The sequence below is a fragment of the Solanum lycopersicum genome, chromosome 10 (genome assembly GCF_036512215.1).
Source record: "Solanum lycopersicum chromosome 10, SLM_r2.1".
Classification (NCBI taxonomy): Eukaryota; Viridiplantae; Streptophyta; class Magnoliopsida; order Solanales; family Solanaceae; genus Solanum; species Solanum lycopersicum.
In genome coordinates, this window is record NC_090809.1 from 39098236 (window position 1) to 39123768 (window position 25533).

General features: G+C 38.1%; 1 protein-coding gene and 1 long non-coding RNA gene across 2 annotated transcripts; one reads left to right on the forward strand and one right to left on the reverse strand.

Annotated features, from left to right (window-relative positions):
* Positions 1-595: 595 nt before the first annotated feature.
* Positions 596-1361, reverse strand: LOC112940196 (uncharacterized). Its single transcript, XR_003244149.2, has 2 exons — positions 1013-1361; positions 596-938 (listed from the first exon to the last, which is right to left on the reverse strand). It is a non-coding gene; the product is annotated as an uncharacterized lncRNA (long non-coding RNA).
* Positions 1362-7991: 6630 nt separating this feature from the next.
* Positions 7992-14607, forward strand: LOC138338828 (uncharacterized). Its single transcript, XM_069289912.1, has 11 exons — positions 7992-8539; positions 8635-8941; positions 9603-9796; positions 9901-9976; positions 11100-11477; positions 11676-11767; positions 12173-12179; positions 13209-13517; positions 13587-13831; positions 13935-14017; positions 14126-14607. Exons 1-11 carry the CDS (start codon positions 7992-7994, stop codon positions 14605-14607), a joined length of 2721 nt encoding a protein of 906 aa, XP_069146013.1.
* Positions 14608-25533: the final 10926 nt, after the last annotated feature.

Consider the following 25533-nt stretch of genomic DNA (forward strand, 5'->3'; position numbering starts at 1 on the left):
TTTTTTTTGGTAGACTAATTCTTTTTTTTTGTTAAACACTATTTAAATTTTATATTATATTTATATATCAAATACTTTATTTTATAATATTTGTTCAAACTTACTTTAATCAATATTAATTGCGGATATTTCACCCAAATTATTGTCAGTTCTAATTTAATTTAATTTAGTAATATAGTATCATGTGTGTAGATACTTAAAAAAATTTCATATTTTGAAGGACAAATAATTGTTCGTAATATATATAAATCATAGTACTGAATATATCTTATTTGTACAAAAGATATTAATTTTTTTTAAAAAAAAAACTGGCGTGTATCTAGTGTAATAACTAGTATCACTGTTTGTGATATTATATATTTTGATATTTCATGTATCATATACAAAATATAATTACGTATATAATTTTCTTTTTTTGTATCATGCAATATATTTACGTATATATAATAAGTGTTTTTTTATGACAATAATTACATTAATGTAATTATTATTATAGTTTTGATACAATAATGGCATTCATGTCCCAATAACAGTATACATAATTCCTGAATTCATAACGGTAATAAAAATAAAATAAAAGTAATAGAATAAATAATTTTAAAAATCAAAACACTTTCATAATTTAACAATATGTGTTGTTATGTTAATAAATACTTCAAACATCTTGTTTAACTCCAAAAAACAAAAAAAAATCAAACATTGAAAACTAACTAGCCTACATTAACAATTTCATCTTCAGATGATGGGTTTAATACATTCTTCATTCTTGAAGGGTCATCACTGTTGCTAACATATCCAACATTCATCTTGTCGAGACCATACTTCAATAAAAGAATCACATATCTTTTGCGAAGATAGCTACTCTTAAAACTATTATATGACATGTTGATTTTGTCACTCAGAATTCTGCATATACAACTACGAATAGTCCGCAATCACTACAAAAACAATAAGAATAATTATAAGGATGAATAGATACAAAAAATAAAATAAAATAATAAACAATACTCACAGGCTATCACTTATTTGTTGCATGTTGTCTTGAGCAAACTCCACATTAAACGAATGTTGTGGACCCAAAAGTTCTCCAGTTTTCTTGTCTTTATATGCATCCAATGCTGCCCAATCTGTTCTAACAACATATCATAAGTCAGTCAAAATGATACTTAACAGACACTTTATAGCCTAACATGATACAAAAAATGCAAAGTTGTACTTGATACATAAAGGTAACTACAATTATAAGTCTGTCTACTTGATACTAACATGATACAAAAAATGCAAAGTTGTTAATATGATACATAAAATGCAAAAATAAACTTGATACATAATTCTAACAACATATCATACGTCAGTCAAAATGATACTTAACAGACACTTTATAGCTTAACATGATACAAAAAATGCAAAGTTGTACTTGATACATAAGTGTAACTACAGTTATAAGTCTGTCTACTTGATACTAACATGATACAAAAAATGCAAAGTTGTACTTGATACATACGTGTAACTATAGTTATAAGTCTGTCTACTTGATACTTTATATAAACGACAAACTTTAACATGATACATGAAACATAAATTGTGCTTGATACATAATTGTAACAACACAATGCAAACCAATTATGCAAGCTCTTAGACTTGTTTTCAACCAATTTCGAATCTTCAAAAATATAGATTTGTTTAGAGTTTGAAGTGATTATTTAAGTAATCCCAATACTAAATGACAGATGATCCATGAAATATTAGAAAAATAGAATAATGAAAAGAGAGAATCGAAGAAGAACACAATATCTTTCAAGAATATTGGACGAAAATGGCGGACAGAGTAGACGAAATTGGCGATTTGATTTTTTAAGGCGGACAGAGTAGACAAAAATGGCGGACAGATTAGACGAAGACGCACGGACGGAGAGCACAATTTTGATTTTCAAAGGCTGACAAAGTAGACAAAAATGGCGGACAGATTAGACGAAGGCTGACGGATGGAGAGCACAAATTTTGATTTTCAAAATTGAGAAGATGAACCGTTGAGAAATTGATGCATTAATTTTGGGAGTGGTGTAAATGGGTTCTTTATTTGGGGAAAATAAAGAGTAAAATTAGGGATAAGATTTAATTGGTTAGGATTTATTAGGATTCTAATTTAATAATGTATCTGTTAAATTAGACTTATTAAAAAATAGGGATTTTAGTATTTTTTAAAAAAATAAGGGAAATATGGAGAATATGTAAACTTAAGTTGTATATTCAGGTAATTAATCCATTTTTTTTAATCGAGTAGTATTATAGTGTGTTAATATAATGTAAAATAGAGTGTATTAATAATGTTTATATTAATAAAGTATGTATTAGTTATGTTTTCATTAATTATACATAAATTATATTTATGTATTTTTTGATTTGATGCATTAAAAAAAAGCATTACATTAAAAAAATTATTTATAACCTCTTGAATTATTTTAATTAAGTGTTTTATTTATTTTCTTGATTTTATGGTTTATATTTGTACTAGTAAATTTATTTAAATAAATTAGCTTACAAATTATTTAGAGAAAGTTCTTTGTTACTGAATAAACTCAATACAAATTTGAAATGTGAGTATATGACCTTTGTGATATATATATATATATATATATATATATATATATATATATATATATATATATATATATATATATATATATATATATATATATATTTGTGTAGTTTTCTAATTATTTGTATTTTGAACAATTTAAAACATACATGCATATTATAACTGCAACTTGTAATTTTTATGTGTAAATGTAGATCGTTTATTCAATTTTATCATTATTGACCGTCTTTTTAATTTTAAATGTAGATGATTTATTTTTTTTAAATTGAAAAATGACATTTTATTAGTGATCAATTTATTAAGATGACAATTATTTATTCTCAAATAATTCAAGTGAAAAAATAGCAAACATGATAACAAAATTGTTCCTCTCAGAAGGTAGTTAGAAGGCCATAAAAAAGAATTTTTTCCTGGAATTATCTACCTTGACACAATTACCTAATAATTCAAGGGTATAATTGGAAAGAAAAGATTTTATAGAGTTTTAATTCAAACACAAGATGAGGTGAGAAATAATGAATCAAACACTTGATAGAAATAAACTCTGCATTACTAATCCTTACACTACTAATCCTACATTACTAATCTTTGGTACAAGTATTAATAACGCATGGATTAGTGATGAGGGAATTAGTAACACAGAGATTAGTAATGCAGGATTTATTTTTTATCAAGTGTTTGGTTCATTTTTTCACACCTCATCTTGTGTTGGATTATACCTTTATAAAAGCTTATTTTCAATTATACCCTTGAATTATATAATTGTCGGACAATATTTTTTTTTTATAATCTTCTAACTAGTTACGGGAAGAACAATTTAGTTGTCTTGTTTGTTATTTTTCACTTGAATTATTTAAGAATAAATAATTGTCATCTTAATAAATTGATCACTCACAAAATGTCATTTTTCAATTAAAAAAAAATAAACCATCTACTTTTGAAATAGAAAAAACGGACAATAATGGTAAAATTGAATAAATCATCTACATGCACATGTGTGTGTGTGTATACATACACACACACACACACACACACACACACACACACACACACACACACACACATACACACACACACACACACACACACACACACATATATATTCAAACTTCATATACAGATATACAATTCACATACATTCAAATTTGTATTGATTTTTATTGGATTTATTAGTAACAAACGAATCTCTCTAAATAATTTGTAAGCTACTTTATTTAAATAAATTTACTAATACAAATATAAATCATAAATCAAGAAAATACACAAAATAATTAAAATAATTTGAGTATTTTTGTCTTTACAGAGGCTTATCCCATTGATATTATATCTTCTGTATTACTAATACCTCCAAATGGAAAACATTAGTAATATATCCTATAATACCATGTATGAGGTATAACTAATCTATGGATTAGTTATACATAGGCTCAAATTCCTACCAAACATGGTACTAATAATACCTTACATAATCCATGAACTATTTCTTCAAATGCAACCTACCAAACGACTCCTTAGGGGCAGTTTGATCATTGGTTAGAGTTGTGCAGGTATTAGCTATGCAGGATTTAGTTATGTAGGTATTAGTTATACAATGATTAGTTATGCATGTATTATTTATGTAGGGTTTAGTCATGTTGAATTTAATTATTCGAGTATTAGCTGATGTATTGTGGTTTCACGGTACTTTCAAAGCTTTTTCCTTAAGTTTAGTGTGTATCTAAGGCCTTTTTGGATTGGTTTTAATGTAGTTTTCTCTTTGTTTGCAGGAAATCTGTCCAGAAGGAGAACGTGGGAGAATTGTGCTAAAAATTGCAGAAGTAATGACCTACGGAGCCATCGACGGTCCATCGTGACCTCGACGGTTAGTAGGTGGACACCTTCGTATGGAGAAAAAGGCTGCTAAAGTAAGTTGGAGAATTCTGACCAAATGTGGGGTTACGGAGGCTCTCGACGGACCGTCATAGCTATGACGGACCATCCTGCACATCCGTCAATGTTAACAGAAAGTAGCCCTAGTTAACCATTTTCAAAGGATTCTGCATGCAACGAACCATCATCCATGTCCGTTGATGGTAACAGAAAGTTGGTGAAGAAAGCAGCAGAAAAGAAAGTTAAGTATGGAATGACGGAGGGTCTCAATGGTCCGTCATGACCTCGACGGTTCGTCGCTCCAGTCGTCGACTCAGATGCATTTTTTGGGCAGATTTTCCTTAAATAGATTTCTCTTTTGTTAGGACTCTATTATTATAAATACTTATAAAAACCTCGTTTTGGGGGTTAGACTCTGAGATTTTTGCTAGTTTTATTGTTCTAAAGTATTGAAGTTTGGAATTTTGTGAAAATTACTTTATTTTTCAGAACCGTTTGTTGCAAGTTTTTGATTAATTGAAGTAATCTTCTGGATTTTCTACAATCTCATCAAAGTAAGTGCATGAATTCTTATCTAATTAATATGAATTGTGTGATTATTAACATGGGTAACTAAACTCCATAACTAGGGTTGTGGGAACCATGGGTAAATAATAAGGTAAAACCTAGCTAAAATAACAATTCTCGAATAGTGTCTTGCATGTATTGATAATTCTTTCATTTAGAGGTCTTTTTAACGAGTGCACGCATTAGAACTCGCCTTGTTGCTACTTGCCGGACCAAGGAGGTAGATAATAAGAAAAGAATTATCGTTGTAGATTTAGTATACGCTATCTAATAGGCTAGTGTCGATTGGTGCGAAGTAACAACTAAGCCAAACATCGATTATGATGCTTAATATGAGGTAAAGGTAAGGTTTAGTAAAACATACACACGTAGCCGGACCAAGGTACAAAGTTAAATTTCCTAGTTGCCGGACCAATGAATTAGGGATACATAACTTACCACTTTGCATGTAAGATACTAGGAAATGATTGTTATAGCTAAAATTACCGCGTTATGAACCTGTGGGGAACACTTAACCCCTAGTTACTCTCATTATTTGATAAAAAATCAAATCTTTGAACCTGTTACTTATTTACTTAGAAATAGTTAATTACAGTTATTGCTTAAAAACCCCCTTTTGTTATTTGTTTCTTGGAAAGGACTTGACTAAATAAAAGTAATAATAGATTAAAGTTAAGTCTAAATCATTTTCCTCGTGGGATCGACCCAACCTCATAGTTGGATTCTTTACTTGATACAACCACTTATACTTCTTTTCGAGTAATAAATTTGAGTGTATCAAATTTTGGTGCCGCTGCAGGGGAAAGTGTGTTTTAGATTAACTTTAAGCTTATTACCAAAGTTTAGTCAATATTTTCCTAATTTTACTTATTGTTTTTGTTTTTGTCTCTGGCAGATCTAACTTCCATGTATGACAAATACGTGGAGTAGAGGAGAACTCATACTCTCACCCGACCCCGAATTAGAGAGTACACTGCACATAATGAATTGAAATTTGCTCATGATAAACTATTACCTGAATATCGTCGGGAAGGTGAAGTACGTAGGCAACCTCTCGCTCCACTCCCTCAAGAGTATTATAGGGGACATGATAAAATTAATGACTCTGACGGGCCACTTGTCTTGCCTCCCCTACCATATGGTCATACATTCGTGGTAACTAGTAGTCTGATGCAAATGCTCATCGCTAGAGGTTTGTTTTCTGGTCTACCTTCTGAGGATCCACATGCTCACATCGCCAAGGTGAGGTCAGTGTGTAAGAGTTGTGTAGGGAGGCCTGATTTGAATATGAACGTAACTGGGTTGAGAGTGTTTCCTCTCTCACTGACGAGAGGGGCCGCTATATGGTTTACCAAAATCCCCTATAACTCAATCTACACTTGACACCAATTGAGGGATGTGTTCTTAGCACGTTACTACCCGGTGTCTAAGAAGCTAAACAACAAAGATAGGGTGAACAACTTTGTGGCACTACCGGGAGAATTAGTCAGTAGTTCTTGGGATAGGTTCACCTTGTTCTTGAGAAGTGTCTCCAGTACCGCATCGATGATGAGTCACTAAAAGAATACTTCTATCGAGGATAGGATGATAATAATAAAGCAAAATTGGATTCGATAGCAAGTGGTTCTTATGGGGAGTGTCCTTATACCGAGATTGCTGAGAAGTTGGAGAAAATCTCCCAAAATAATAAAGCTTAGAAGCACTAGGAAGTCAGATACTGGGATAAACACTTTTGCAGTGCAATTCGCACACAACCTAGCCACAGATGAAATTAGTAAGGAAATGACTCAAATGAAAAGTGAACTTGGGTTGGTGTTAAGCATGTTACTGGGTTGAGAAAAGGTAAATGCGATAAACTACTTGTCTAAACAACCACCGCCAACCGATGAATATTACTATGAGGAGGACTCTTAAGCGGTAAATGATCAGACGGGGGTTTACGACCAAACGCTCAAGGCTCCAATCAGGAAAATCGGTGCCAAGGTCAAGGAAACCAAGGACGGAACTATGGTAATTACAACCAAAAAGGTCATTATGTCCGAGATGGGAATTACAACCACGACAACAACTTCAACCAGGGTAACTATTATAACAGAATTGATAGGAATGGGTCCTATGTTACACCTCAAAATCGTGAAGTTGCTCCTAGGGATGGTGGAGGTAGTATGGCGCAAGTTGAGGATATGTTGCAGAAAATGATGAGGAGGTTTGATGCTAGTGATGAACACACTAAAGAGTTGAGGAATGACTTAGCAAGTATTGGGCAAAAAGTTGATGCACATGCAATCTCGATCAAGCATCTTGAGTTGCAAATGGCCCAATTGTCTTCGACTGTGAACCCACGCCAACCGGGCACTCTTCATAGCAATATTGTTCAAAATTCTAAAAATGATGGACATTGTATGACAGTCACAACTCGAGGTGGTAAGCAAACTATTGACCCACCGATGTCGTATGGTGTAGAGAATATGATAAAAGGCGATGATGAGGTAGTGGAGGTTAGTGGTGAGTTAGAATACAACGGGGAAAGAAGTTGAGGTACCCCAAAAGGTGACCCCCATGCCTAGACCACCACCTCCATTCCACAGAGGTTAGTGAAAAAGATCGAAGATGGTAAATACCGGCATTTTATTACTATGTTGAAACAACTTTCCATCAATGTCCCTTTGATAGATTCTCTTGAACAAATGCCTGGTTATGCCAAGTTCATGAAGGATATGGTTACTAAGAAAAAGATTGGTCAATTTTGAGGATGATGATAGAATGCAACATTGTAGTGCTATTGCTACGAGGTCTCTAGTGCAAAAAAAAAAGAAGATTTGGGTGCTTTAACTATTCCATATACAGTCGGGTTATTACACTTTGCAAAAACATTATGTGACCTTGGGGAAAGCATAAATCTTATGTTTCTGTCTATTTATAAGAAGTTGGGTTCGGGTGACCCAAGCCCACTGCGATGCGGCTATTGATGGCCGATCGAACGGTGAAGAGGCCTATTGGGATACTCCATGATGTGTTAGTAAAGGTGGAGTCATTCATATTTATGGCCAATTTTGTGATTCTGGATTGTGAGGTTGATTTTGAGGTGCCTATTATCCTTAGGAGGCCATTCCTTGCTACGGGTAGAGCCTTGGTTGATATGGGAAAAGAGCAAATGAAATTTTGGTTGAACAATGAAGAAGTGACTTTCAACTTTTGTAGGTCCATGAGGCAGAGTGGTGAGATCCAATCGGTATCTGCCATATCTTACAGAGTTGAAAAGTCATCTAAGATACAAATAGATGAGCGTCTGGGTGTAGAAGCACTAGAGGCAGTGATCATATTTTTTGATAGTGAGTGTATTAAAGAGTATAAGTCATTGGTCGCGACACTTGATCGAGGTGATGTTCGGTTTAAACCAAAAAAGTTTGAGTTAGATATGAAGCATCGCGAGTCTTCACCCGCGAAACCATCTATAGAGAAGGCTCTAAAAGTAGAACTTAAGGCTCTACCACCTCATCTGAGGTATGTATTCTTAGGAAAATGTGACATTTTCCGATAATTATTGCATCAAATTTGAATGTGCATCAAGTTGAGAGTTTGGTGGAGGTGTTAAAAAGGTTCAGAAGATCTATTGGGTGGACTATTGCAGATATTATTGGGATCCCTACCGATATTTATTCAGATAAAATCCAACTCATGCCTGCTCATAAGCCAAGTATTGATCACCAGAGACGTTTAAATCCACTTATGCAAGAGGTGGTAAAGAGAGAAATCATTAAGTGGTTGGATGCTGGAGTGATATATCCAATCGCCGATAGTAGTTGGGTATGCCCTGTTCAGTGTGTACCTAAGAAAGGGGGAATGAATGTGGTCCCAAAAGAGAAAAATAAGCTTGTTCCGATGAGGCCGGTGACAGGATGGAGGGTATGTATGGATTACAGGAAATTAAATGCATTGATCGAGAATGACCATTTTCCTATACCCTTCATGGATCGGATGTTAGATAGACTTGTAGAAAAGGGGTGGTATTGTTTTCTTGATGGCTATTCAGTTATAATTATATTTCTATTGCACTGAAAGATCAAGAGAAAACCACCTTTACTTGTCCTTATGGAACCTTCGCGTTCAAGAGAATGTCGTTTGGGTTATGTAATGTAGCAGCTACATTTCAGAGATGTATGATGTCAATATTCTCCGATATGGTAGAGGACACTATTGAGCTGTTTGTGGATGATTTTTTAGTGGTTGGTGATTCCTTTTAGCGGTATTTGAGTCAATTGTCCGAGGTTCTTAAGAGGTGTAAAGATTGCAACCTTTTTCTAAATTAGGAAAAATGTCACTTCATGGTGAATAAGGTATTGTATTAGGTCATCGCATTTCAGAGAAGGGTATATATGTTGATCGAGCTAAAGTTGAGGTGATAGAGCGACTTCCTCCACCTATCTCTGTAAAAGGTGTGAGAAGTTTTCTAGGTCATGCAGGCTTTTACCGGAGGTTCATCAAGGATTTTTCAAAGATTTTACATCCTTTGTGCAAGTTTCTTGAAAAATAGTGTAAGTTTCATTTTGATGAATCTTGTCTTAAGGCATTTGGTGAGTTGAAGGAAAAGTTGGTGTCTGCACCTATCATTATTTCTCCGGATTGGAGCAAGCCCTTTGAGGTGATGTATGATACGAGTGGGGTTGCTCTTGGTGTGGTATTGGGACAAAGAAGGGACAAAATCCTTCATCCCATTTACTATGCTAGTAAATCTTTTATGAAGCCCAAAAGAACTACACTGTGACTGAACAAAAGTTCCTTGCAGTAGTCTTTGCTTTTGAGAAATATTGCTCTTATTTGCTTGTCACTAGATTTGTAGTGCTTACTTATCATTCTGCTTTTAGATATTTGATGGCAAAGAAGGATGTGAAACCGAGGTTGATTCATTGGGTATTACTATTGCAAGAATTTGAGTTCGAGGTAAAATAAAGAAAAGGGACCGAAAATCAAGTTATTGATCACTTGTCATGATTAGAAGATGAAGCAATGAGAGAGTTGGGTGAAAAGGCTGATATTAATGATACCTTCCCTAATGAGAATGTATTGGCTGCCTCCCAAGACTTGATTCCATGGTTCGCAGATTTTGCAAATTATCTGGCTAGTGATATCATCCCACCAAACTTGTCCTTTCATCAAAGGAAAAAGTTCATGCATGATGTGCAAAAATTCTTTTGAGATGAGCCATACTTATATAGGAGTTGTGCTTATGGGCTTGTTTTGGCATTGTGTGCCGGAAGTTGAGATGTTGAGTGTTTTGGAGGCATGTCATTCTTCGCTTGTAGGTGGGCATCATAGTGGTATTCAAACTGCTCACAAGATCTTTCAATGTGTCTATTATTGGCCAACCATCCACCAAGATGCTCATGAGTTCGCCAAGGCATGTGATAGATGCCAAAGAGACGGGGGCATTTCACGAAAGCAAGAACTCCCTCTAAATCCCATTTTGGGGATTGAGTTTATGTTATGTGGGGAATTGACTTTATGGGCCCTTTTGTGAGTTCTCATGGGATGAAGTACATTCTTGTGGCAGCCGATTATGTGTCTAAATGGGTGAAAGCTATTGCACTCGCGAATAATGAAGAGAAGAGTGTCACGTGTTCTTGAAAAATAACATATTTTCAAATTTGGCACCCCAAGGGCTATTATTAGTGATAGGGGATCTCACTTTTGCAACAAGTTGTTTAAGGGATTATTGGAAAAATATGGGGTTCGCCATAATGTGGCCACTCCTTACCATCCTCAAACTAGTGCGCAAGTTAAGGTGTCAAACAGAGAGCTTAAACAAATTTTGGCAAAAATGGTGAATGCTAGTAGAACGAATTGGTAAATGAGGCTTGATAACGCTCTTTGGGCCTATCGGACAACATACAAGACTCCCATAGGTATGTCCCCATACCAACTTGTATATGTGAAGGCTTGTCACTTACCGATTGAATTAGAGCATACGTCCATGTGGGCAATGAAGAAGTTGAAAATGGATTGGAATGAGGCTGCAGAATAGAGGTTAAACGGGTTGAATGAGCTTGATGAATTTCGCTTGAAGGCATATGGAAGTTCATCCCTCTACAAAGAAAAGATGAAGAAGTACCATGACCAAAATATTGAGAAGCGCAATTTTTTGGTCAGGGATTTGGTGCTTTTATTCAATTCTAGGTTGCGTTTGTTTCCGAGCAAGCTTAAGTCCAAATGGACTGGTCCCTACTCGATCACCCAACTATTACCTCATGCTGCAGTTGAGTTGGAGAACAAGGAGGGTGTGAGTTTCAAAGTGAACGAGCAGCGAATCAAATTATATCTAGGGCATGCTGAAACGGCAAAGGAAGTGATCGAGACATACCATCTTGATGAAGTCTGTGTAATCAAGAGCCCTCCGTCATGCCGCGACGTTAAATCAAGCGCTGATTGGGAGGCAACCCAATATGTATCCTCTATCTAACTATAGTTTTTTTAATAATTCTCTAGGCGTAGTTGCATTATTTTGCTTTTATTTATTTAATGTTCCGTCTGACTGCTCTTTTCTTTTTCGTTAGTAGTGTTGGCTAGAGCATAGATTAGGGTCCGTGTCAAAAAATGTCCAGAAAATACAAAAAGAGTAGTTTAATGGGTGTTAAATGTGCAGGTATCAAATTGCCAGAGTTCTGCAGAAAATTGGTTTGTTGCACCCATCGACAGAACCATCGACAGACCATCGGGGGGATCCGTCATGCTCAGGTATGTCATTCAAATTTTCCAAGTTAGGGAACCCTTGACAGACCCCGTGATGGATCTTCGACCCTGTTACGATCCATCGACGGGGAATCATCGCGTCTTTACCCACCAACCCAGCCTGACCCGTCCAGCTAAATATTAAAAGTTTGAAACTTATAAAATTCCCACCTCTTCACATAACCCCTCATAAACGTTTCTCTCCTCATTTCCTACCATTTCTCCCCACTTCATCACCATTAACTCCCATTCCCTCTTCATCTTCTGATTTCCCACATTAACCCAAAATTCCCACAGTCCCTTTCTCTCCTAAATTCTCCCAGTTTCTTCAGTCCATTGCCAATCGGTGTTCGTGGTGGTTTTTGCCGTTGTTCAACTCCTAGAGTTCATACTCTTATTCCTCTACTACAGTTGTAAGGTATGTTTTGATCCGCTCAAACTAGCTTTTGTTAAATATCCTGATTACTATGATGTCTAACTTTTTGGGTACTTACTTTTGGATCATGTTGCATGCTAAAAGTTCCACACAAATGTCCTAAGTCCCTTATAACACTGAAATTAAAAGGTATGGGGGTGTATTGTTAAAAAAATAGAGTGTATTTGCATGATTGTGTTCCTGACCTAGGGTTTTAAATGCTGTAAAAAATGCATTCTAAAAATAGGAAAATTTATGCCCTACGGATGATGGGATGCTAGGTAAATGTTTAGTAAACTTAGGCTTATAGGAATACTTAAAATTAGTATGATAGGGTATCAAAGTTTGGTTGCATAAATTTTTTCCCTGAAGGTCAGTACGAGACCCCATCGACAGACCGTCGTTGGGGTCCGTCAACCATACCTTCCCTAGTTTACTCTAAGTATCCCTCGGCGGACCACTTTGACGGACCGTCGTTCCTTCGAAGGTCCGTCCTTCATAACCATTGACACTTCAGAACTTTTGTTTCTGATGTTTTAAGAATTTATTCTAAATGTCTTTCGACGGACCCTTATGACAGAGCGTCGTCCCTTCGATGGTCCATCTTGCACAACAATCGACATTATTAGAACCTTTTGTTTCTGATGCTTTTAAAATTAATTCTAATTGTTGTTCGACAGACCCCCATGACGGACCGTCATGCCTACGACGAACCGTCGATGGGTCCGTCCTACACTCTGTACTTTTGTACTTTCATTTCTTTTCTATGTTTTGTTGTCCATCGATGGGTCCGTCCTGCACTCTGTACTTCTGTACTGTCATTTATTTTTTATGCTTTGCTGCTTCCTTTGGTACTAACCACTTCTCTTTGCAGGAATAAATGGCACCTAAACATTACCGTGTCTAATCACAAGGGCGTTCCGAGTCAGTCGCCCCGTCGAACCGGCTTATCATAGGCTCAGATGATGAGCGTGACCAAGAGAAAATGCCACTAGGCACCCACATACCTACCTCTGCTGCCCGCTCAACTAGAGCCACGCCACGAGGGTGGCGCCCAACGTAGTCACTGCCTCCAAGTCTGAAGAGGAGCGCATACTGACCGACACACCTTCTGGGTCTGCTGCAAAGTCAGAGGGAGCATCTGACTCCGAGGATGCTTCTGGTTCTGAGGAAGTGTTCGGTTCTGAGGAGGTCTCCGGGTCTGAGGAGGCCTCTTTCTCTACTCCTGCCACCTCATCTGATGAGGCTGTTAGTGCTGACTCTACTCCAGCACCTCAGATTGGCGTCCTTGCCCCAGTTGCTGATCATCCCAACCGGTGGTGTGTTGAGGGGCAATATCAGGTACACACCGACGCCAAGCTGCCAAATAACAAGGGGGTTATGACCTGAACCCTGTCACTAGAGCGGCAGATCCTTACGGGGAGTCTCCCCACCATGCCGGCTATTCATGAATTATTCACCAGGCATCGGCTGGAGTGGACGGCTCGGGATGTAGGCTTCTACAGTGAGGAGATGGTCCGTGAGTTCTACGCCTCCTATGTGGCAACTCTCCGATCTCATCTTGACAGGCGGGCATCCCTCGCCAAACATGATCCTTTGGATCACGTCCGAGTCCGCGGCAAGCAGGTTGACATTTTCTTGCCGTCCATCCGCAGGTAACTCTATTCCGCGTACATTGATGCCACCCGGACATCTCTCGTTGCCAAGTTCGACTATGGTGGAATTTGATTGAATATGGTCGATTCCAGTGTGAGCCAGAGTTGAGAGAGACCATCAAACGGTGGGTGGCACAGTACCTTTAGATGGTGAAGTTGTCGATTGGGTGATGGAGCCCAAGGGAAGTATCAAGAAGGCTAACCTCAACTTCACAACCAAGTTTTTGTGGCTACTAGTTTGAAACTGCCTTTCCCCCACTGCTGATGATAATATTGTCACCTGGGATCATGCAGTATTGATGGCGGTGATGATTGCGGGGTTCAGGGTGGACTTCGCATGGCTACTACATGCGGTGATGCAGGAGAGGGCCTTCAAGGTCACTACTACTTACCCTTTACCGTGCATGGTTTTTGATATATGCATATTAGCAGGAGTGCCCGTGTGGCACATTGATGTGCTCAAGATCCCGTCTGGAATATTAGATATTGGCCTCATTCGGGATGAGTCCAATGAGTTGGCTCCCAACAGAGGGCCCTGTATAGAGGTGCAGCCGCTAGGTGAGAACCAAACAGCCACGGTAGAGCAGGCCCAAGGGGCGAATCCGGATACATCTGAGCGTACCGACACCACTCTGGTTGAGGCTATCTTGAGTGTCAGCACTACTCCGAGCTCTTCCCACTCTATCCCATCTGCTACACTGGTACCTCTAGCTAGGGTCCAGAAACTTGAGTCCCAAATGGCCGAACTTCTGCACCACATCCAGCCTTGGATATAGAGGTCTATTGTTGAGGTAGAGGAGTGCTTAGAGAGTAAGATGGACCAACACACTGAGAGGAAGGTCATGGAGGTCCACCAGCACTTGGACGCTTTTGAGATGCGGGTTCTTGCCCGATCAGCCACTACCGTGGATGTGACAACTCTCTAGGTTGCTATGGAGAGTCTTAGAGCAGATTTAGATACTATACTAGAGGCTCGGGTGCCGGAGTGTCAGGCCTCTTCTGTAGAGCCCGCTGAGGACACAATGTTGGCTGCCTTGTTCTTCACTACAACAATGCCACCACCTCCACCTCGAGAGCGTGCCAAGAGGCATCAAACTAGAGATGAGGAGGATTCCTGGACTCGAAAGAAGGAACACCATGAGTTGGAAGTTGCGAGGAGCCTCACTTTTTAATGAGGAGACCCACCAGTTGAGAGCTATACAGTTGGCTGTTGGGGCGTCTAGATCCAGAGTTGATGAGGCTGAGAGGAGCACTATTGTTGTTGCTGTTATTGCTGAGGACATTACTGAAGGTGTCTCGACTACACAAGGAGCGGTTCCAAGCAACCAGACCCGCCTGCTTGTTGATCGCCGGCGCTTTACACCTCAGGTTTGCTTAACTTACCACCTTATTTTATGTACTTTTATGCATTACAGACAATTTCATGTATTTTTGTTGGGGTTGGGGTAAATGGAAAGTGAGTGCTAGGGTGAAGTCTGAGTAGCCCAACTCACGATCCTCTCTTGGGGTTTTCTTGCCTGTGTTATTTTTCCCCCAAGAGACTGGTTATTTTTATTGCTGAACCGGCATGTTGGTATATTTGGTACATATTATAGAAATGGAATCTGAAGCATGATGGCTAAACAATATGATACCTGATTAAAAGAAAATGTTGCATGACTAGGCATAATAACTGATAAATGTGTGGCTCTAAACATGACATAGAGATACACCACTGCATGATCCTAAATCTAAGACTCGAACTAGGTGTTGATAATCTGGTAGAGTAATGAGATCTCAAGTGAGTTTGAGGAAAATTTGAATAGTCCACTATTTGTACTGAGCTACAACTTTCCTGGTTTGTCCTGCTAGAAGTAAGTCGTAATAGACAATTAGGAAAGTATCATAGGCCCTTGTTCAATATAGCCAATCTTTAGCCTAAATAACAGAAAACCCGAATGAAAGTAATCTCTTCTTTATCCAAATGTTTTGAGCTTAAAATAGACCTTTATTTTTCACTCCAACTGATCTTTTCTGGGAACAATGTGTTGGCTCTGGTCCCTCCTTGCACATGTGCACCTGAGCTAATGCCAAAAGCATAAGTTGAGGGTGGCTAATGCAGAAAATAACAGTGTCGTGGCCCTGACCCAACTTTGGGTATTGTGTACCTTAACTCATGGAAAAGCCATGAGTTGAGGGTGGCTATTATGAGGAATACTCCGGAAAGTGGGGTTGAAAGAATAAAGAGAGAGAAAGAACAAAAGAAAAGTGATTCAAGAAAAGTTGAAAGCAAAGTAAAAAAAAATTTTGAAAATTTTAAAAAATATATATATACAATAAAAGAGAAGAGTCACTTATACAAAAGGAAAAAGAAGGGAGAATAGCAAGGTTAAAGAAAATTGAGAAAAGGGTGGATAAAACGATCAAAAGGTAGGATGCTTAGCCGTTTTGTCAAGGAAGGAAACAAGTCACTAAAATATATCTAAATGTACCCTACCTGACCCTGAGCCTAAGTTACAAGATAAAAAAGTCCTATCATGATGCTAAGAGTGCATTATGGTAAACTTAAAGTAGTGAAAATAAGGGCAAGCCTATGACAACAAGTATAAATGAGGTGAGAAGTTTTTTTGAGAGTGAGTGTTGAAAAATAATCATTATACTCAAACTGAAATCATTGTGTGAAAAATGAGGATTTTCTTTAAAGTGAGGACACTATTTGCAATATCGAAAAACTGGTACCTTAGTGAGAGATCAAAGAAGATAGGTGTTGGTGTGTGGTCAGTCTGTGTCATGGACTGATCCACATGACCAATCCAAATAGTGATAGCATGCATAAATCAATGTGAAAATAATCGAGATTGATAGCCAGATGATTGCAAAAGGCTAAAATAAGGATACTTTTGTACAAAGATTTTGTGGTGAGTCATAGTGCGTCGCTTGAGGACAAACAACGAATTTAAGTTGAGGGTGTTGATGTATTGTGGTTTCACGGTACTTTCAATGCTTTTTCCTTAAGTTTAGTGTGTGTCTAAGGCCTTTTTGTGTTGGTTTTAATGTAGTTTTCTCTTTGTTTGTAGGAAATCTGTCAAGAAAGAGAACGTGGGATAATTGTGCTGAAAATTGCAGAAGTGACGACTACGGAGCCATCAACAGTCCATCGTGACCTCGATGGTCTGTAGGTGGCCACCTCATATGGAGAAAAAGACTGTTAAAGGAAGTTGGGGAATTCTGACCAAGTGTGAGTTATGGAGGCTCTCAACGGACCATCATAGCCATGACGGACAACCCTGCACATCCGTCAATGTTAATAGAAAGTAGCAGTACCCATCTTCAATGGATTCTAAGTATGAAAGAATAGAAGCCACTGACGGACCGTCGTGCATGCAACGGACCGTCATCCATGTCCATTGATGGTAACAGAAAGTTGGTGAAGAAAGCAGCAGAAAAATTTTTTTGAGTATGGAACGACGGAGGGTCTCGACAGAGGGTCATGACCTCGACGGTACGCCGCTCCAGTCGTCAACTCAGACGCGATTTTTGGGAAGATTTTCCTTAAATAGATTTTCCTCTTTTGTTAGGATTCAATTATTATAAATACTTGTAAAAACCTCATTTTTGGGGTTAGACTATGGGATTTTTGCTAGTTTTATTGTTCTAACTGTTAAAGTTTTGGATTTTGTGAAAAATACTTTATTTTCCGGAATCGTTTGTTGCAAGTTTTTGATTAATTCAAGTAATCTTCTGAATTTTCTTCAAACTCATCAAAGTAAGTGCATGAATTCTTATCTAATTAATGTGAATTGTGTGATTATTAACATGGGTAACCAAACTCCATAACTAGGGTTGTGGGAACCATGAGTAAATAACAAGGTAAAACCTAGCTAAAATAACAATTCTCGAATAGTGTCTTGCATGTATTGATAATTCTTTCATTTAGAAGTCTTTTTGACGAGTTCACGCGTTAGAACTTGCCTTGTTGCTACTTTCCAGATCAAGGAGGTAGATAATAAGAAAAGAATTATCAACGTAGATTTAGTATACACTATCTATTATGCTAGTATCGATTGGTGTGAAGTAACAACTAAGTCAAACATTGATTATGATGATTAATATGAGGTAAAGGTAAGGTTTAGTAAAGGATACACACGTAGCCGGACCAAGGTGCGCAGTGAAATTTCCTAGTTGTCGGACCAAGGAATTAGGGATACATAACTTGTCACTTTGCATGTAAGATACTAGGAAAGGATTGTTATAGCTAGAATTACCGCATTATGAACCTGTGGGGAACACTTAAGCCCTAATTACTCTCATTACTTGATAAAAATTAAATCTTTGAACCTGTTACTTATTTACTTAGAAATAGTTAATACACTTATTGCTTAAAACCTCCCTTTTGTTACTTGTTTCTTGGAAAGGACATAACTAAATAAAAGTAATAGTAGGTTAAAGTTAAGTCTAAATCATTTTCCTCATAGGATCGACTCCAACCTCATAGTTGGACTTTTTACTTGATACAATCGCTTTTACTTGTTTTCGAGAAGTAAATTTGAGCATATCATTAGCTATGTATAACTAATATTCACATAACTTATTCCACATTCTATCTTGCATAACTTTATACATAGATTCTTTCATAAGTTATGGTGGTATTAATTATGTAGGACTACAAAAAGGCAACCAAACATGATATAAGTTATGTTGACTTTTATAACTAATACAAAACTTTTACCAAACATAATAAAACCAATACAACTTTTTATACATGAATAAGATGTCTCTTATACAGTAACCAAACGACCCCTTAGTGTTTTAACTATATATGTACAAGTGTATATATACATTATACCAAAAATTTCAATTGTATAATAGTTAATTTTGAATATATAACATGGCTTAAATAAAACATATAGATATTAACCTTATATATATATATATATATATATATGTTAGCGAAATGCCATGCAATTTCAACATATCAGTAGCTATATCCTTTGGAGTGTATACTGTAGATGGATCAATATACTTCTCCATTATCAAGACAGGTACAACTTCAGTTATCCCCTGACGTCTTGCATACACTCTATCTCTAATAGAACAAGTTTGTTGAGCATTATATTTCCTAACTTTGAATAAATTTATTTTATTCAAACTAGATGTCCTCATCATCCAAGAACAAGTATCAGAAATATAATTCAGGTGATAACTATTTCAAAAATAAGAAAATATACATTTATATTTTATATAGAAAAACAAATCAAATTACAACGCGCTACATGAAAATTGATTTTTTCAACAAATCCAACATGCCTCATAATTTCCTTAAGTGTTTCGCTATTATTGTAAATCTGATTCTCAGCTACAAATAGGTTGGAATGGTCACATATTACATTATTATCTCCTTCACTATTCTCATTAACAACTCACTCTAAATTCATTCCGACCAAACTGATAGGATTGTTGGTGTATAAATCAACGTAAGTCTGTGTTAAACTAACCTCTGAATTTATTCTATCAGTAATAACTCCATGACCTTCTGATATACCATGGTTTCACGGTATTATTAATACTTTTCCCTTAAGTTTAGTGTGTCCAAAAGCCTTTTTGTGCTAATTTTTATATAATTTTCTCCTTATTTGCAAGAAATCTGTCCAAAGATGAATGCGGAGGTTTTTTGAGGGAAGTAATGCAGAAGAGACCACCTACGGAGCTTGTGACGGTCCGTAGGTGGTAGCGTAGTGTAGCTGCTCAAGGAAGATGGGGAAGTCTGACCAAGTGTGGGGTTACGGAGTCCATGACGGTCCATCGTGTCTATGACGGTCCGTCCTGCAGGTTCGTCATGAAGTTCAGAGAAGTAGTTTCAGTACCCATATTCCAAGAGTTTAAGTGTTTTGGAACGAAGACCCTCGACGGACCGTTGTGCCTGTAAAGATCCGTCATACTTGTCGTCGAGGGTAATGAAGAGAGAAGCAGAAGAAATTGCACAAGTATGGGACGACAGAGTCCGTGACAGTCCGTTGTGACCACGATGATCCGTCGTGAGGTCCGTCGACCCAGTTGCGTTTTGACAGATTTCCAGCAAATAGAATCTTTGTTTACTTAGGTTTTTTATTTTCTATAAATAGTTCGAAAAACCTCGTTTTTAAGGTTAGACTCTGTATTATTAGGTGAGACTCTGATTAGTTTGTTAGGCCTTTGATTATCATTAGACTTTTTGTGAGATTCTTGGTTACTTTGAGATTCTTGTAAGTGATTGTTGGTGATTTTTGTTGATTAATCAAGCAAACTTTTGGATTTTACTCTTTCTCATTGAAGTAAGTACATGAATTCTTATATCATATATTTGAATATTGTGATTATGACTATGGGTAACTAAACTCCATAACTAGGGTTGTGGGAACCATAAGGCAAATAATGAGGTAAAACATAACTAAAATAACAATTTTAGAATAGTGTCTTGCATGTATTAATAATTCTTTCACTTAGAAGTCTTTTTAACGAATGGCCAACGTTAGAACTCGCCTTAATGCTACTTGTCGTACCAAGGAGGTAGATAATAGGAAAGAATTATCAACATAGATTTAGTGTACACTATCTAATAGGCTAGTATTCATTGGTATGAGGTAATAACTTTGTCAAAATCGAATACAATGCTTAATATGAGGTAAAGATAAGGGTTAGGATAGCAACACACGTAGCCGGACCAAGGTGCGGAGTGAAATTTTCTCGATGCCAGACCAAGGATTTAGAAATACATAATTTATCACTTTGCATGCAAGATACTAGGAAAGAATTGTTATAGTTAGAATTATCAAGTTATGAACTTGTGGGGAACACGTAAACCCTAGTTACTTTGATTAATTGATTAAAATCCAACATTCGAAGATGTTAAGTGTCTCTTTCAATTGCGCTAGTTAGTTTCATTTATTTAGAAATAGAAAACCCCCCTTTTATTGTTTTTGCTTTCAAAGGAAGTAATTGACCGAACAATAGTAATAATAGATTGAAGTTAATTCTAAACTATTTTCCTCGGTGGAACGATCCCAACCTCACTAGTTGGGCTATTTACTTGACACGACCGCTTTACTTCTTATTTGAGAAGTAAGTTTGAGCGTATCAAATTTTGGCGCCGTTGCCGGGGAAAGTAGCTTTTAGATTAACTTAAACTTATTACTATAGTTTAGTTGATATTTTCTTGATTTTACTTTGCTTTATTGTTTTTGATTTGTGCAGAACCAACCTCCTTGTATGCCAAATACACGGAGAGGAAGAGAACCCTTGTTTCCCTACGATCACGAATTAGAGCGTACACTACGCAACATGAATTGAAACTTGGGCATCAATGATGATGATCCAAACCAGAACATCTCAGCTCCGGTTGATGTTCGTGGTCAGTTGTTACCCGATGCTCTGGGTGAACACCAACGGAGGGACAAAATCCCGCTCCATGGCCCCAAGCATACTACAGAGGCTATGACAACATAGCATACTCTAATGGGCCACTTGTCTTGCCTCCTTTACCACCAGGCCATACTTTTGTGGTAACTAGTAGCCTGATGCAAATGCTCACTTCCCAAGGTTTGTTTTCAGGGCTACCTTCTGAGGATTCACATGCCCATATAGCTAAGGTAAGGGCAGTGTGTAAAAGCTGTGTAGGGAGGCCTGACTTGGACTTAGATGTAATAGGGCTTAGAGTGTTTCCTCTCTCATTGACGGGAGAGGCTACTATATTGTTCACTAAGCTCCCTTAAAACTCAATTTTCACTTGGGACCAACTAAGGGATGTCTTCTTAGCACGCTACTATCCGGTCTCCAAGAAACTAAACCACAAAGACAGAGTGAACAACTTTGTGGCACTACCAGGAGAGTCAGTAAGTAGTTCTTGGGATAGATTCACCTCGTTCTTGAGAAGTGTCCCAAATCACCGTATAGATGATCAGTCACTGAAGGAATACTTCTATCAGGGACAGGATGATAACAATAAAGCGGTGTTGGACACTATAGTAGGTGGATCTTATGGGGAGGGCCTTATGCTGAGATTGCTGAAAAATTAGAGAAAATCTCCCAGAATAATAAAGCTTGGAGTACTAGGAAAACAGATACCGGGAGAAATATCTTCGCAGTACAGTCCACTCACAACCCAGCCACAGATGAGATTCGTGAAGAAATGACTCAGATGAAAAGTGAGCTTGGGTTAGTACTAAAACATGTCACTGGGGGTGTAGAAAAGATAAATGCAGTCAACTGCTTGTCAAAACCACCGCCACCTAATGACAAATGTTATTATGCGGAGGACACCTATGCAGTAAATGAGCAGACGGGGGGTTTTCGACCGAGCGCACAAGGCTCAAATCAGGATAATTGGCGCCAAGGTCAAGGGAACCAAGGTCGGATCTATCGTAACTACAACTGTGAGGGTCATTATGTCCGAGATGGAAATTACAACCGCGACAACAACTTCAACAAAGGTAACTACGGTAACAAAAATGATAGGAATGGGCCCTATGTCCCTTCTCAAAATCGTGAAATTAATGCTAGGGATGGTGAAGATAGTATGGCATGAGTTGAAGATATGTTGCACAAAATGATGAGGAGGTTCGATGCTAGTGATGAGCACATTAAAGAGTTAAGGTGTGATTTAGCAGGTATTGGGCAAAAAATTGATACACATGCAATATCGATTAAGCGAATCGAGTTGCAAATGTCCCAATTATCTGAGACTGTGACCACACGGCAATCGGGCACTCTTCCTAACAACACTGTCCAAAATCCGAAAAATGACGCACACTGTATGGCAATCACCACTCATGGTGGCAAGCAAACCATTGACCCACCTATGCCGTCTAATGAGGAAAACGTGAGAAAGGACGATGATAAGATGGTAAAGGGTAGTGGTGAAGCAGAAGAGAGCACTGGAAAAGATGCAGAAGTCCCTATGAAGGTAATTCCCATGCCTAAACCACCACCACCCTTCCCTCAGATATTAGTGAAAAAGACCGAGAATTGTAAATATCGGCGTTTTATAACAATGCTGAAGCAGCTTTCTATCAATGTCCCTTTGGTAAAATCTCTTGAACAAATGCCCGGTTATGCCAAGTTTATGAAAGATCTGGTTACAAAAAAAAGATCGGTCACTTTCGATGATGATGATAGACTGCAGCATTGTAGTGCTATTGATACAAGATCTCTCGTACAAAAGAAAGAAGATCCGGGTGCGTTCACTATTCCTTGTACAGTCGGGTCATTACATTTTGTGAAAGCATTATGTGATCTGGGGCAAGCATAAATCTCATGCCCCTCTCGATTTACAAGAAGTTGGGTTTGGGTGACCCAAAACCCACTGCGATGCGGCTACTGATGGCTGATCGAATAGTGAAAAGGCCTATAGGGATACTCCATGATGTGCTAGTAAAAGTGGAGTCATTCATATTTCTGGCAGATTTTGTTATTCTTGATTATGAAGTTTATTTTGAAGTGCCTATTATTCTTGGGAGGTCATTCCTTGCTACAGGTAGAGTCGTTTTGATATGGAAAAAGGGCAGATGAAATTTCGGTTGAACAATGAAGAAGCGACCTTCAACGTTTGAAGGACCATGAGGCAGAGCGGTGAGCTCCAATTGGTATCAGTCATATCCCACAAAGAAAAGATGAAGAAGGAGAATGAAGAAAAAAGTGAAAAACAAGAGTTTATGGTTGGGGAATTTGTACTTTTAGATAGATCTGGGCTGCCTTGTCTTCCGGGCAAGCTCAAGTCCAAACAGACTGGCCCTTATTTTATCGCCCAAGTATTCCCTCATGGAGAAGTTGAGTTAAAAACCAAGGAGGGAGTGCGGTTTAAGGTGAATAGAGAACGAATAAAACTCTATTTTGGGCATACTGCATCGGTGAATGAAGTGACAGAGGTATACGATCTTGATGAAGGCTGAGTAATCAAGTGTCCTCAGTCGTGCCGCGATGTTAAATAGGCGCTTGTTGGGAGGCAACCCAATACTTATAGTTTTTATTTCTAGTAATGGTAGCATTTTCTACTAATGGATTTTTTATTTGCAGGCACATCACTAGGAAATTCTGCAGAAAATTACTCTGCAGCAGTCACTGACGGATAGAACGATGGACCGTTTCAACTGTGATGGACCGTCGCATGAATCCATCGTGCCAGGTACGTCTTTTCATTACTTTCAAACTAGGGCACACGCGACAGAACCAACGACGAACCGTCACATATGAGACGGACCGTCGTTGTGGAATCGTCGCGTCTTTAATGAGGCATACCCGACCCGACTGGAGGTTTTTTATAAAAATTCAACATTTAAAACCCCCAACCCTTTATTTCACCCCATTCTCTTCCTCCTATTTCCCTCCCTTTTCAACTTCCAAAATCATCTCTCTCTTCAACCGATCATTTTCCCCATATTTTCCAAAATTCTAAAAGCCATCATCTACTAGTAGGAGAGCTGCTGCTGTGGGTGTCTACTTTATCATCAAGTACCTTTCCCTCTCATTTTTCTCAAATTCTCAGGTATGTGTCTCAAATTTGTACTCATTTATATTGCATTTTTGTTTATCAATTAGTACTAGCGTAGTTCTTCTTGAGATGTTCATTTCTTTTATATAAAATTCTGTCTAACCTAGGTTAAAAATCTTCAAAATAGCCGTGTTTAAAACCCTAGAAATAGGTGCTTTAGCATTGCTAGTTTACTAGTTATTTGGGTTAGAAAAATGTAGGTTTAAACACTATCAATTCAATATAGTCATAGGGATGAACGGGGCACCCCCAGTTCTATCACTGATTTACAGAATGAGACCCCGATGATGGATCGTCGTACCCACGACGGACCGTCGTAGGGTCCATTCCAAAAGCCCTAACACCCCACTGTCCAATTTTATGCAAGTGTCCTCCAACAGACACATGCGACGGACCGTCATACCCACGACGGTCCATCCTGCACAACCGTTCTTGTTGTTAGAGACCCTATCTCTGAGGGTCTCTCCCTTTTTCTAAGTGTCCTCCAACGGACACATGTGACGGCCTGTCATACCTACGACGGCCCGTCCTGCACAACCGTTTTGGTTGTCAGAGACCCTGTTCCTAAGGGTCTCTCTCTATTTTCTTAAGTGTCCTCAAACGGACAAGTACGACGGACCGTCATACCCATGACGGTCCGTCCTGCATGACCGTTATGATGGTCAAAGACCCCTCTTCTAAGGGTCTCCATATTTTTTAACTGTCCTCTGACGGACACCTACGACGGATCGTCGTACTTGTGACGGTCCCTCCTGAACATATCGTCATACTTATCAGAGACTCTCCTTCATGGTTCTCCATATAAACAAAGTCTAAGTAAGATATGACGGACCCTATGACGGTCCGTCATAGTCACGACGAGTCGTCACCTGGCCCGTCGTGTTTCACTTTTACTATAGAAATGTCGTTTTGGTTTAATTTTTTTGTATGGTTTTGCTTGTCTTGTTAGCTACTTCTAGTGCTAATATTGATCCTTTACAGGTACTATCTACTATGGCACCAAAACAAGATCGAGTCTATGCACGCGGGCGATCAAAGTCTGTCGCCCCGTCTACCCGCCTTATCATTGGCTCTGATGATGAGCGTGACCCCGAGAACGTGCCCCCAGGCACTTCCACCCCTTCCCATGTTGCACGTGCGTCCATAGCCACACCCAAAAAAGTGGCGTCCGGCGTAGTCACTGCCTCCCAGTCTGATGAGG

Coding starts and splice junctions, on each gene's coding strand:
- LOC138338828 (XM_069289912.1), top strand. CDS start 7,992: ATGCGGCTATTGATGGCCGATCGAACGGTGAAGAGGCCTATTGGGATA. Junction 8,540..8,634: donor GCTCTACCACCTCATCTGAG/GTATGTATTCTT, acceptor GGTGTTAAAAAG/GTTCAGAAGATCTATTGGGT. Junction 14,018..14,125: donor GGTGATGGAGCCCAAGGGAA/GTATCAAGAAGG, acceptor GGGATCATGCAG/TATTGATGGCGGTGATGATT.